Source organism: Canis aureus, chromosome 10 (assembly GCF_053574225.1).
Source record: "Canis aureus isolate CA01 chromosome 10, VMU_Caureus_v.1.0, whole genome shotgun sequence".
Taxonomy (NCBI): domain Eukaryota; kingdom Metazoa; phylum Chordata; class Mammalia; order Carnivora; family Canidae; genus Canis; species Canis aureus.
The window spans coordinates 30,662,927-30,678,321 of NC_135620.1; the positions used below are offsets into that span (position 1 = coordinate 30,662,927).

Here is a 15,395-nt window from a genome sequence, read left to right on the forward strand (position 1 = left end):
ACTTGAGTCCAGGAAGAGTCTATGGGAAAGCTGTCAACCTCCTTGGGCCTCATTTTATTTTCTTATCTCTGAAATTAAAGAGATAGAGCAGAAAGGGAAGGAGACATGGGGAGGTAGAAAGGAAGAAGGCAGAAATGGAAAAGAAAAGAGAGAGAGAGAGAGGGAAGAGGGCGTGTCTGGGAAGCTTGAGGTGTCTCTTCTAGGTCCATGATTCACTGTATATGAATCATATTCCTCGAACTTTTGAGTTTAAAAAGAAGCCTATCAACTCTAATAATTCCTAAATTACAGGAAGATGTAAAGAAAATATTTTTGATAGGGTGAAAAGGGGTCAAAGAGTATAAATTTTCTCCTACCACAGAAGGTGTTATTTCAGAAAAAGAATCAGGTAGCAGTTACAAAACGAATTACTTAGACTTTTCCTCTACTTTTTAAAAACTTATTTCATATTTCAACAAAAATTCTCTGTATTTTAGGGTGGGCCTGGGGGTTTTGTTCTTTAGGAGGAACATTTACTGTGGACTTAGCCCAGGCTGGCCAGGGTGGAGAGAAGAGCTCCATGCCTCCAGTAAATAGGGTTCATTGATGTAGAACTCATTGCTGGGATCAATGAAGTCACACACCATTTGTTGCTTCTCTCATCATGAAGTGGTGTCTGTTTCATTACGTCTTGATTCTGAACTGGTCCCTGCCTTGCTTTGAGCAAAAAAGAATGTGGTGAAAGTGATGATGTATGACTTCCAAGGTTTGCCCTCAAAAGGCCTCATAAGCTTCTTTGATCACCAGAACTCTGAGGCCAACAGACCAGGATTCAAAGTCATGGTGAGGGGTCAGGCTAGCTTTCCCAGGCCCTCCAGTTGGCTGCAAAGGATAGCTCAGGAGAGACCAGCAGAAGACCACTGCCTGGCCCCAAGTCAACTCACAGAATTGTGAGAAATAGCAGATTGTGGTGGTTTTAAGCCAGTAAATTTGGGGTGGTATTTGTAAGCAGTGGTGGTAAACTGATTACCATACCCTCCATTTCAGAAAGGTCCCCAATTCCAAAGGCACATAGATGTATCAGAAACAGAAATATGGTTACATTTTTTTGTTAGATTCAATGCTCAAAACCAAACCAATCTGAGACAAATGAACAAAACCAGATAAATGGAAAAGACATACTTTCTCAAATAGATCATAATTCCCAAATTCTTTTCTTTTCAAGCATTAAAAAGGAATTTGAACAAGTAGCCAGTTAGCTTTTATTATCAGAACAGAAGAGCTATAGTTAACCCTGCCCCATCTCATCTAGTCCATTTAGGTATATCATAAACCATAAACTCTACAAATACCACTGTAGATCAATGAAAGTCTTAATCATTGACACTCTCTTGGTGGACTGAAAGATGAAGAGGATTTTTTTGGGAGTGGGAAAGGTATGAAGGGAGATGGGATGGAGAAAGAGAGAAAGAGACTCTTTGGAAGAAGGACTACAAAAAAAATGAAAAGTGTTTAATTATTTCACAAGAAACTTATCTACAATAAGATTTTTGAGGGTAGCCCGGGTGGCTCTGCGGTTTAGTGCCACCTTCAGGCCAGGGCCCAATCCTGGAGACCTGGGATCGAGTTCCATGTCAGGCTCCCAGCATGGAGCTTGATTCTCCCTTTGCCTGTGTCTCTGCCTCTCTCTCTCTCTCTCTCTCTCTCTCTTTCTGTGTGTGTGTCTCTCATGAATAAATAAATACAAATCTTTAAAATAAAATCTTTGATTTAAAAATAGAGTGTGCTGCCCCAAAATATATATATCCACCCTCAAAATCAAAGAGCAAGGGATTTGGGGGACCTTTACGTTTGGGCAGGGGGTTTGCATTATGTCTCACTTGTCTTACATCCATCTAATCTTTTCTTTGGCTTCCACCAGACACTTAAAAAGGGGACAGCCACTAAGTCTTATGCCACTTAAAGGCATTCCTAGGGCTTCTTATTTTGAACTTCCAGAATGCTAGATGTCCATACCAAGTATGAGTATGAAGCAATGTGACCAATACCCTAGTAAAACAAACAAACAAACAAAAAACCAGTAACAAACCAGCACTTGTCAGTTCCAAATATCATGGCCCTTAGAAGCAGCCACCTTGGGAGGCTGAAGATTTATTACTGTTGCATTAATTTGCTGCAATGGTGCAAAAGTATTTTTGGAACTCTTTTTGGCAGTAGAGTTAAGAGCCTGTCACCCATTCTTTTGAATTCCCTAATGGTAGCACATCTTCGTCCTTGAAGGTGGATTATTTATTTATTTGCTTTTTTAAGTGCCAAGAGACATGTAGAGGCAAGTCTTTGATTTGCTGGTGGCCAAGGTAGGGGATGCTATTGGCTAATTTTTCAAGTAATGAGCCTAGCTCACTGTATACTCTAAAAAGTGATTCTTCAAGTTAGTCTCGTAAAGAAGTCCTCCCAATGTTTAAAATGAAGAGGCCATTCAAACAAGTATTTTCAAGCTTTAAGGCTTTGACGTGGGCTATCATTTGGATGCATACATTCTGCACAATCATAGATTAGTTTTGCTGCCATATAGCAATGGTTCTCAACTAAGGGTGAATTTGTTCCCAAGAGGACATTTGGCATGTCTGAGGGCATTTTTGATTGTCACAATCCTTGGGGCATGCTACTGGCAGGGATGCTGAGAAATAGCATTCAATGCACAGGGCAGTCTCCCACAGCAAAATTATATGACCCAAATATCAATGGTGTTGAGGTTGAAAAAGCTAGTCTTACAGTAATAATTTATTATAACAAGAGTTTTATAGTGCAATGAAATAATTACTACATGTAGTAAATACGTGTTTTTAAAGTGTCAAATGGTTGCCACTCATCTAGGTTAATATATGTATATACACACCCATGCCTTTTCTATTTCTCTAACTTACAAATTACATAGAAGTCAAACTCACATTTTAGAAAAATGTGATGACGTTCTTTGTTGTTTGATAGTAAGAGAACCAATTTAAATAAGCACATATTTTATGTGGGGGTAAACAATGATTACAAAAAAATCTATTAGTACAGACCATTTATGACTTATTCTCTGTGGCAGGTACCTGGCTAATTATCATTTTACACATACCATCTTATTTAATCTTTATACACAATATTGTGAGGGACATACTACTGTTATCCCCATCTTATTGATCAGGAAATTGAGGCTTAGAAAGGTTAAGTAAGTTGCGGTGGACAGTGCAGCTGTGATTTGAACTCTAGTAAGATGATTTCAACTGATTTTCAACCATTTAATGTTGCCCCCAAAGCGGGTTTTGGATCTGCTCAAAGCCATCTCTCTTGTGGACTGGGGATAGTTCTGTTCTAATTTGTATGACATAAATTGGGAAAAATAGAAAATGGCAGTATGGTATAGACAAAGAGGAGAGGACCCTGAATTCTGAAACATGGGTTCTCAGCCAGACTTTCTATTTACTAATGGGGTATGTGGTCTTCAGTAAGTCACTTAACTTCTCAGAGTCTCAATTTCCTTATCTGTAGTGTGGGGATGGTAATGATACACCCCTACTATTTTTGTTGTAAAGATTAAGTCAAATAGATGATGGAAAAATGCTCCATCAATGGCCACTTACACAAAAGTAATTTTGTTGCTCTTCTTGGGCATGACATGGGATGGAAAGGTGATAGTTTCCCAGGTGCCCTTGCAAGGACCTACCCCTGATATCTGACATGGGCATTAATTGTTTCTTATGATACTGGCCTCACCTCTCCTCTATTGCCTTTATATCTATGTCTTTTCAAAAAAAATTTCCATTTCATCAGGTACCCAGAATGCTCCCCTCAGCACCCCAAACACCTTCAGTGTGAGTCTTGTATTTCACAGCTATTGGAGCCATTACGCAATTCCTTTTAATGTTTTCCTTGGGTTCAATTACTTTTAAACTATTTCAGCGCAAGTAAGGCATTTTTCTTTTATAGGATTGTGCCATCAAAGTATTGAAGATATGACCTCCTGATTTATATCACCATGTTGTTTCATAAATTAGGAATTTTCTCTGTACACACACTTATTAGTTTATAAGAACAAAATCTACACAATAGTTTCAATGTGGTATAATTATGTATTCTCACCTTAAAATGTTTCCATAAATAAGGACAAAATTTGTATATTCTATCCATTTTCTTATCGAGAGTTATTGATATTTTTAACAAACCAGTCTTTCATCTCTAGAATGCTAGCTTCTCTTATTACTTAACTTATACATGAAAATGAATCCCAGGTTTAAGGAAAATATGGGTCTATGGTTTGCATTTGTCAGCATCTCAAAACTATCACATATTTTGGCAATACTTGTGGTCTTTGATCTAAAGATATTTGAATGGAACATTGGGGAAAATAAAGGATGGAATTTAGAATGAATGGTTAAAATGCATTAAATAATTTTCCATAGATTTCTTAACTCCTTTGGATCACAAGGTTTCTTAGTTTTATGATCATATGCAACATGTTCCCAAACTCTTTTTACCTTGAAAAGGCTATTTTTGTCAATATTGGTTTGATGTTAGAAGTAAATGGTTATGTTATAAATATGATCTAAGTAGTTTCTTGGTTGTGCTTTTACCTATAAAGTAAAAAAGAATTATCAAGATTGGATCTTAGGAATCTTTCTAAACCCAAATTTTCATTTGATTTTTTTATCCAACCACCTTGGTAGTCCACTGATGCTTCCAAAACATTATTGATCTACATCTATCCCTCAGTTCCTATTTTTCAGGGTTTTATTTTTTTTTTAAGTTTTTGTTTATTTATTTGTGTGTGAGAGAGCAAGCGAATGGAAGTAGGGGGAGGGGCAGAGGCAGAGGGAGAAGCAGACTCCCTGCTGAGCAAGGAGTCTGATTTGGGGTTCAATCCCAGAACCCCAGCATCATGACCTGAGCTGAAGGCAGCCTTTTAACTGACTGAGCCACCCAGGTGCCCCCAATTCCTTCTGGTTTTAAAGACCAGTTTGATTCTATAATGTACCAGACTTTAATTATCCTTAGGAGGACTGTTTTACTGTTCTTGAAATCTTTTCATTTAGAAAACAGATTTAGGGGGTCTTGATCTATCCTTCCTTCACTTGTATTCACAAATAAATTTCTCATATAAAGATAATATATTCCCTTGATCCTAAAAGGGGTTAACCATGACTCAAAGTTTGTGTCATGGGTCAAGGGTTTATAACTGACATAGTGAAATTATGGCTTCACCCCAATTTATTCATTCTTAACAAAAAGCAAATTCAAATCAGCTGTCATATTCTTTTGGTACTAGTAAAATATAAACCACAAATTCTTCTACAAAACAACATAAAGAAGAGGGCTCAAAAGGGAGAAAAGGGAATAAAACTTCTTTGTTTTCTAAAAGGAAGAGTGAAACAATATGGGGAAATGTAACATATGACCTCTATGAAAACCTAAGTTTAATAAATAACTTGAAAGATGTGTCCTTTAGTTTCTTTCAAAAATAGATTTTTTAAGTAAGGAGAAAAATCCTGCATATCTCTATTCATGCACTGCATAGATATCTGTGAAGTGGTAATGGCAAATACCCATCTGACAATCATTCAGTCAACAAATATATACTTGGGAGATAAGTGTAAGGAACTAAGGTAGTCTCGGCAACAAGAAAAGTCAGAACTAGATAAAATAGATATGATGATGAGTAAACAGGTCAAGGACTTTGATATAGGGGCTGAATTTACAACCTCCTTGTGCTTAATGCTCCTCACAAATAAAACGGAACCGTTTTGTGGATTAAATGAGTGATCCCTTAAATGCTTAGTGATACTTTGATAACAGTGATGGTTCAGTAATGAGTGGCTACTGTGATTATTCTAAAACGATTAAGATGTAGAAGAGACATGCTAGCAATTACCGTTGATACAGAAAGAGTGAAATAAAGGCTAGAATATGGCCTTGTGATGTGGAGTCAGAAAGAAAGGAATGGCTCATTCTGACTAAGTCATCAGAGTAAGCTCAAAAAGTGAAATGCCCTCAAAGTGGGTGGTCAAAAGTAGATGTGAGGAACACCAAGTGATCTAAAGGTTAGAAAACTCACTTGGTCAATAGGGACAGGCAACCTAGGGCCACAGTGGCTACGTTATCAGTAGTGGCATGAGCTGAGGCAAGTAAGTTGGTCCTCCTTGGTCTGTTTCTTCTTGTGTAAAATGGGAAAATAAGGTTTCTACCTCTGACGATAACTGACAGTATAAAAAACATTAACACATGTAAAACACTTAGGTAGATTTCCGGTGGAGAAGAAAGAGTAATTGCTGTTGATTAAGGGTTCAGTATGTTTAACTATTACTATGGCTAAAAAACAGGGAGCTATGTCTATATTTAATAATGGAAGGGAGAGCACGTAGGAAAGAACATAAAAGAGTTGTAGAAAAAAGGACTCAGAAGTATGTATACGAAAAATAAAGGCAATTTAAAATAATTAAATTCTCATAAGCAATACCATAAAATATAAAGAGAGAAAAATACAGTCTCATGTTAAACAAACAAATAGTCCAGCCCTGAAATTATCTTACTGTTTCTATAAAAATTTCTAAAACACCACATGGAATTCAATTAACTTCAGAAAGCAATTATTGAGCACCAAGTATGATGTAAGTTACAAATGTGCATAATTCATTGCACATGCCCTCTGGGATTTCAAGGCATATGTGATCTGTACACATACAGCTAAATATGCTATGTGTGAACCTATTCTATAAGAACTCAGAGAATATAGTGTTTAATTCTTTCTTCAGGAAGAGGAATGGGAAATGAGCTTTAAAGGATTCTCCATAATTTCAACTCAGTTGTTTACAATATGAAGCAATCCCTATAAATGGATGAGTTGAGCAATATGTAAAATAGGGATAGGGAAGGTTTGGAAAACTGGATAGTGCTTCCCAGTTAAAGGCATTCAAGTTCAAATTAAAAAAAAAAATGTCAACAAAACCATCTGAGGCTAGTTTGCAGCCTTTGCAATACACAGGACAAGTGCTACTTGAGATGGATTAGGAAACAAGGTTGAACATAATCAAGAGAGGGGAATAGGTGAAATTCTAGAGTGGATAAATATTTACCAAGAGCCAGAGATGAAAGTACTTGGAATATGTAGCTAGTGGTAATAGCTAAGAGTGAACAATGAAGCATGAGGGAGACATCAGGCTAGATCAACAAAGGGCCAGTAACACAATGCTTAGGTTCAAACTTCATCTTGAGGGCATCAAGAACCATCACATTAGCTATTATGTATCCTTAACAGTATCATCTTAAGAGTTCAATGGTTTCTCAAGTCTTCACAAATACAAATTTGTTATTATAAATGATTCTAACTCAGCAAATGAGAAAATGTGCTGTCACAGGGGAAAATTTGATGGAATTACCATAATGGAAAACATCTACATTTTTTTAAAAATCCACGGAATTAAAAATTGTCTATTTTTACCAGCTGGTTATTCATAGGATACATGACTCAAGTCATATAGATTATAGCCAAGGTAATGTTATCTTCTCTTGAGTTGTAAATATTCTTACAGCTTTTAAAACTTAGTAATTACTATACTAATAATTTGATATTTCATATTTCTACATACTATGCAGTGTTCTAAGTGCTTTATCATTTTATATCATTTCATTTAATCTCCATGAAATTCTTATTGTTATGGAGAGCATTACTAATTTACAGGTGAAGAAACAGAGGCCAGCAGATATGAAATAACTTGCCCAAAGGCCCACAACCCATAAGCTAACAATCCAGCATTTTACCCAGGCAAACTCATGAGTATGAGTTATACTCATATAACTCTGAGTTTATATGCTCTTTATGAACTGACTGCTAGTTTGAGCTGGTCTTCCTTCCTATGCCCATAGAACCATTCTTCTAGGAACATGGTAGACCCTATCCTTTGTGACTTTGCAAGGTTTTATCTGTGGTTACCACTAGGCTATCCTCCTACCTCTATCTAGCTACTGACTATTGGAATTTCTTTTACTCACAGTAGCTCTTTTTAGTCCTGGCTCATTTATCAATAGACAGAACTACTGGAGGAATGTGCATCTTCTCTTTTTCTGCCCCCTCCTCCCTCTGTTTGGTCTACTACCAGACTTCATTTAAAACCTCCTCCATCCTCACATATCTGTTTGGCAGAAGGCTTGAGTTTGAGTTTGTCACTACTTTTTCATGACAGAAGGGGAAAAAAGTCAAAGCCATCATACAAGAAATCATAATATGAAATACAGTATTTACATCCCAGAGTATTCATGTGATTATTTACAACATGATCATGGTTACCTGTCATCAATAACCCTTTGTGACATGTCTATTGTGGCTTTCTGCAAAGTTTCTTCCTGCTTAGAGATGATTTCTAAAATAGAATTTCTAGGGGTGCCTGGGTGACTTAATCAACTAAGTGTCTGTTTTCAGCTCAGGTCATGATTCCAGGGTCTTGGGGGAGAGCCCCACACTGGGCTCTCTGCTTGGTGGGGAGTCTGCTGCTACCTCTCCCCTCTGCTTATGCTCTGGCTTACTCTCTCTCAAATGAATAAATAAAATCTTAAAAAAAAAAAACAACTAGCATTTCTTGTGGCCCCACGCAAGCTTTCGCGTCTGAAGTGACTTTTCTCTGCCACCTCCTCAGAAAAAATGTGCTCTGAAATTTTATTTTATTTTATTTATTCATGAGACACACACACACACACAGAGAGAGAGAGAGAGAGAGAGAGAGAGAGAGGCAGAGACACAGGCAGAGGGAGAAGCAGGCTCCATGCAGGGAGACTGATGTGGGACTCAATCCTGGGTCTCTAGGATCAGGCCCTCGGCTAAAGGCAGTACGCTAAACCGCTAAACCGCTGAGCCACCCACCCCAGCTGCCCTGAAATTTTAACATACACTGTGACCAAGTCAAGAATTCGTGATGCTTTGCATGGTAACAGTACAGACATGGTCTCTCCTAAATAAAACAGCTAAGACTTCTCACAGGCACATGAGATAACCTATGGTTGAACACAGATCATTTCTCAGAGCTCAGTTTATGCTGCATCTTTCCCTCATTGTTTCAAAGTCACTAATAAATTTCTTCTACCAATATATCTACTTTTCTGTTTAATACAAAGCTTCTCCAGAGCCTCAGGCACAGGCACTTCCAAATGTCAACAGCTATTAGCTCTGCACATTCATCTTTGTTTCTTTGTTTTCTCTAAAGTTGTCTGTATCTCTTAGAAGTGAGTCCAGGTGGCTTAACATAACATAGGGCTCTGTGTAGTGTGTGTGTGTGTGTGTGTGTGTGTGTGTGTAGGAGTGTATGTATTTTCTCAAAATATCATTTAGATATCTATCTTATCTCTCCTACTTGCCTGCAAGATTTTTGGATCCAACTAAGTATCTAGCATAAAGCCTTACACTTTGTATATGATCAACAGAAGATAAATTGCATTTTTAAATTATCAGTCAATCAATCATTCAATCAAGTTTCCCAGGTCCTCCACTTTAATTCACAAGATTGGAAAACATATTCTGAGAGGGGGGGACATGCTATATTTCAAATGGTAATGCAAATACAATGTCTTGTGAAAACTACTAAGTTAGGTTTCTTTAATTTTTATTTGTATTTTACAGATAGATAGATATGTGTATATCTCTATCTATCTATATATATGTATATCTCAGTGTTTGTGTATGTGCTTGTGTATATATCTCTGTATGTATGAATGCATGTATCCATGTGAATTGAATTTTTGCCATTAGGAATATGAGGGAAACCTTTCTTCAGTGAGCCAAAACTTCTGTTTCCCTATCCTGAGACCAAAATCCATCTGAAAACACTTCATGTGTGATCTTCATAATCAACTTGAGCAGGGGCACCACGTCACCAGGCACAATGGCTGTTTGAGGTCTGCAAAGAAGTATGTATAACAGTATAGAGGCTGGTCAAACTAGTGTGTGCTGAAAACAACAGGCAGGTGAACCAGAAACCTGCTGTCATGATGCAAAAGCCTTTATCAAATAAACAAAAATAATTTCTAGTGTTCCAGAATCATGCAAAACACTGCAACATAGTGTCAGGTTAAGAGCAATAAGTACTAGATTTTAAGACATGAGCTGGACTATGTCTGGCTTCTTAACTCTCAGTATTTGAACCAAACCCTGTAGCTTTTTCTGCTCTCTTCTCTTGATCTGACATATTGTTAAGAACATCAAACAGAATAAAGCATCGAAGAGTGCTTCGGAATTTGTAAAATACTCTGTAAATATACTGTGATGTTATTAGTTGAGTTGTGAAAAAATTGCTGGGGAAGAGAAATAAAACATCTCCTTGTTTAAATCCTGCTAGGCCACTGTTCAGCAATTACCATTGTAACGTGGGTTAGTTAAGTGAATTTTGTTGCTTTTATTCTGATCTATCTCTTGCCCCCATCTTTTGTAAAAACAGATGTCATTTCTAGGATCCAGGGTATTATGCTCAAGCATAATATAGGATGTGAAAGTGTTATACTATTAAGTGATGATAGAAGTGGTTTATGATAGATGTTTTCTTTCTTTTTTTTAAATATACTTAACCTACTGCATTTTACACATCTGTGAAAGAAATCATATTCTCTCATGTTTGAATAACCCAGTTTACAAATAACTATTATGATTATATGAACTATACATTCATATTGTGATATATAGAACTTGACTAGGTATCTTTAATAATATGTTAGTAATGATATTTGAGAGAGGAACTAAGGAACTGGTAAAAAACAGTTAAATACTAAAAAACATATAAACACATATATAGTAGAACCTGAGTGGTGATAGAATGTTAGTCAGAATTAAGTAAAAAGTAACACTAAATTATAAAACATTTCAAAAGAAATCTAGACTCATTACTTCCAAGTATAAAAAGTAAATTCTTCTAAAATATAGTCTTCATATCATATTAAATAAATTTTTAAGACTCAAATTAGTATATTTTCTATATGTGACTTGATCATACTAATATGTAGAAGGTATCTTTAAGCAATAAGACACCTTCTTTAAAACCTTTTATATTTATAGTATTATTTTGTTCAGCAATTTTTTTCCTATAAATAGAAAAAAGGTTGTATCTTCCCAGGTCACAAGAACTTGTCAAATAATTCATCTATCTATCTATCTATCTATCTATCTATCTATCTATCATCTATCTATCATCTTTTAAAGAATATTCCTCACAAAGATGAAACTTGAACCAAATTATAAGATTGATTCTTGATTCTTTTCTGTTTCATATGTTTAATGCCATATGCACAGTTAATTTTGTGCTTATCTATTTATTTATTTTTGCTCCAAAGAGAAAACAGCATGAACCATAGTTGCCTATCATCTCCAGAGTGGAATATTCATCTCTATCAAATGCTTTCTATGAATGTCAGTATAGGCCTCATTTGACTAAAATCCACCTATGTTGTTTATAAAGAGGTCTACTTTCCCAGAATATCAAGAAGTTGGAAAGAGAATATCCAATGAGGAACAATTGATCTTTCTGTTTCCTCTCCAACCTTCTGACTATGAGAAAAACAAATGTTCTCAGAGGTTCTTACCTGCAGTGCACAACCATGGGACCCGCATCAGGAGGGTTACAGGTTTTGACTCTCCGTAAGAAAGCTAGGAAAGGTGTGGGGTGTTCTGGAACGCCGTGATCAGGCCAGGCGGTGAACTGGAATTGTCTTACTTCTCTCTTCTCACTTGACCCATTCTGTGAAGTAGGAAGACTCTATGAAATTCTGCATTCCTACCCTCAGGCTGTAACGATGAGTAGTAACATGGAAAAGGTAACATGAAAATGTGCTACCTGAATTTCTCACCCTACCCCCATGACCTTTCGGAAGATGCACTCTTTGGAGTTATCAATGCCAAGCTATTTGTAAATGATAACTATATGCTCAGGAAGATAAACATTCTTAGCTGAGAAGCATTACATTTTGCAGGTAAAATGTAATGCTTCCAGGACTGCTCCTGATATATTTTATAGAAAGAACTAGTTCTTCTTCATCTATTCTTCATTTGCCAAAACTTCTGTTCGGAGTGAGAGTTCCATATTTACTGATAAATCACTGGACAAGGAGAAAAATTGCTGAGTGGTAATGGAAGAATTATTTCATTCTTCAGAGTTGCCAGTGGAATCAAGATTTAAGTATAGTCTTAAGATATTTGATTTCTCAAAGGATGCTTTCTTTAAATAATGGAAAGGGGAAAGGGAGAGAGAAAGAGAAACAAAAAAGGCAAACCTTGTAAAGTGCAAATGTCCGCACACAGTACGTGGCCAGTTCCACTGTATCGAGCAGCGTCACTTGGACCAGTCCATGGCTTTCCGTGCCTCTACTAGGCCAATACTGGTCACACTTCACCTAGAAGAAACAAGTGACACATTCAGGGCAGATGCTCATCAATTTCTCTATTAGTTTCACTCTGAGTTGCTGTTGAAGGAAAACAGCTTTTTTGCATTTCATTTTATGTTGATCTTTTTCTGGCACGCATTCTTGTTATCCCAATATATGTAAATTACTGCTCTGATGCCAATATAAACCACATTTTTCAAACTGGTAGGAATACTAAGCAGTAACAGATTCAATTTTCCTGGAGAAAAATAAATTGCAGATTGTTGCTGAGTAAAATAAGGAAAGAGGTATTTGAAACTTTAGAGTACTTGAAAAGAAAACACAAATTTGTTCTGGGATATACGTTATGAATCGCGTCAGGAGGATTATGCTCAGCCATTTAAACAACACAGTGAGACAGTGTTCATCCATCAAGGTTTAAAAGGCACAAGCTAGTTCATCTTGAACTATCATGATTTCCAAATATACTTGTTTAAATAAAAGTAGAATAATTTGTGAAGCTATCAAAGTATAATAAACAACACAGCATTGTAAAAAATACAAGATAAATGGTATTTGTATCCAAAACAAATTAAATCTGTAATGTGTAGTGGAGAAAGAGCTGTGTGTTCTTTGAAACTGGTCTCAGAGGGTCATACACTAGTGCAAAGTTCAAATAATTTAAAATTCATTCATATCAGATAAATAATCTACAATTTCTACGTGCAGTTGAATAAAAACACATAAAAGGTATTCAAGCCAATTAGTTTAACATGCAACAGAAAAATAATTCCGGTCTGGAATATGTTTCAAATTACTGACTATGTTCTGTGGGCATTAAAAAAACATAATAAAAATGACAAACACAACAGTATATTTTCTAGTAAGGTCATAGATACTAATATATTCACCCTTTCTACCTCAGATTAAAAGAAAGAAAAAGATGGGAGTAATTCTTATCTGAAATGCATTTCTCTAGGTAAAGAAATCTAATACCATTTTATATTAGGAAACATACCTTGTAGTTGAGAAAGAAAGATTTAAAAGTCATAATCTGGATTTAAACAAAAGCAATGAGGCATTATTATCATAGACACTAGAATTTTTTGGTCCAGTGAACAGAATTGGTAGATAATTATTTACTTTCATGTTGAATATAAATATTAGTAGCATTCTGTGAATAATACTATAATTTTTCTCTTTCATAGACATAGCATCTGCTCCTCAAAGGATTCAGGCTCTTTCTATCTAGATCCTGAACCTTCTAAAAAAAAAAGCAGAGATTTTATTCTCGAATTTTCTAGACAATAAAAAGTTGAAGACCACTTTAATGTACAGTTATATAGTAAGTGGACATTGAATTCACAAGGTTTGACTCTCGTGCTTTTATTTCAATGGTGAGGCCACACAAACATCACTTATTAAAACAAAAAATGATTCAAGTAAGATGGGAAATTTTTGTCTTAATAGGATTTTTAAAAACATGCTTACGTGTTCCGTAGATGCATAATATTTTCTTCTGTGTTTATATTTCTATGTTCTACTTGTTATTTCTAACAATAACACAAGGGAAAGACAATACTCTTTCAGGAGAATATTGATGTAGCAATACCCTGACTCAGTGCCTCTGTATGTTCTCTGACCATCCATTAAAACATAAGTTGTATGTTGGATGGAATTAACAGAGGATACCACCTGAATAGAGCCAACAGTAGCCACGATTCAGACGAAAAGAAAATCACAAAAAGTATGCCAAAGGGACTGTTTTAAACCATAAAATAGATGTCAAGTTGATGTCTCACTGCAAAGAACAAAAGTAACTTTGGAGACCTCTTACTGCAGCATTTGAGAGGATGCCAGCAATGTGTTAAGTTAAAAAAAAAATGAAGAGCGAAACTCAACTCATTACTTAACAATTTCAGCTGGATGTCAACCCTTTCAAATCAAAATCAACAGATCAAATCCCACAGGGACAGGTATCACTATGACAGATGTAAAAACAGCAGGTTAATGCAATGAAATGATCTATGAGGTCAGTATGATGCACTGAACCAAATTCAATGCAATTTTATTTCAAAGCTGGGAATTGATTATCATCAGACCTTTGGGCGAGATAAGATAAGACAAAGGAAATGGAGGAAAAGACCATAAGCCAGCTTTTATGTGACCTCTGGAAAAATCATTTCATTATTTAGCGACTTTCCATCTACAACTCTACCCCATACGTAAGATATAGGAAAAACTGAAGTTACACTAATTATTCTCATAGTTCTAGTATTAAGTTTACAACTGCAACTATTATTAACTTAGACTCTAGCTCCTTTAGGAAAAAAGAATACCAGGAAATATTACTATAAAGAGTTAATGTTGTGTACATTTTCAGCTAAAGAAGAAGAAAGCTTTTGTACTAATTTAAATAATGTATTTGAATCTTACTTTTTACAACAACAACAAAACTACACACACACACACACACACACAAACCTGCTCTAAAATGTTTCAAATTCAACAGCAAAAAACTGGGAGCAATATTTTAAAGCAAATATATTTAAACATTGCTGTTTTCTCTCAAGAAATATTTTACAAAGAGAGCTTATGAAAAAATAAATATTTGAATGTATCTACACATGCACACATATGGTCTCAGAAACAGGATTAGAAGCTGTCCCCAGGCTTCTCAAAACAGTTACAGCAATGTACTCTTCCCTTCACTAGTAAGTACCTGGGCACTCTTTTCTCCTCCTCCTTCTCTGAATAGCCCCTACGCTTTCATCTGCTTTCTAAGGGATCCATTTAAAGGCTCAGATTTATCAACATTCTTTTAAGTCCTTCATTTTTAGCTATATACTAAACAAATAATTCTGATTTCAACATTAGAAAGTAATTGGGAAGTGTAGTGAGGGGGGGAAAAGGGCACAGGAGAATGGTTAGAAATGATTTTTTTTTTCTAATTATCCAATACAAATGAACTTGCTCCATTCTCTTTCTTGAAATGTTTTACTTTGACAATAGTAAACCTTTTTTCTTCCCTGGGAGAAAAT

The 15,395-nt window shown here is 35.8% G+C and overlaps 1 protein-coding gene across 38 annotated transcripts in view; it reads right to left on the bottom strand.

The window, feature by feature from the left end:
• The window catches only part of PTPRD (protein tyrosine phosphatase receptor type D), a 2,191,141-nt gene that overhangs the window by 38,545 nt on the left and 2,137,201 nt on the right, over positions 1-15,395 (bottom strand). For all 38 annotated transcript variants that reach the window (XM_077911920.1, XM_077911956.1, XM_077911938.1 and 35 more), the window contains 2 exons: positions 12,265-12,384; positions 11,578-11,732 (listed from right to left, as the gene is read on the bottom strand). In XM_077911920.1, coding sequence (XP_077768046.1) covers positions 11,578-11,732; positions 12,265-12,384 — 275 coding nt within the window. The remainder of the gene's footprint in view (positions 1-11,577; positions 11,733-12,264; positions 12,385-15,395) is intronic.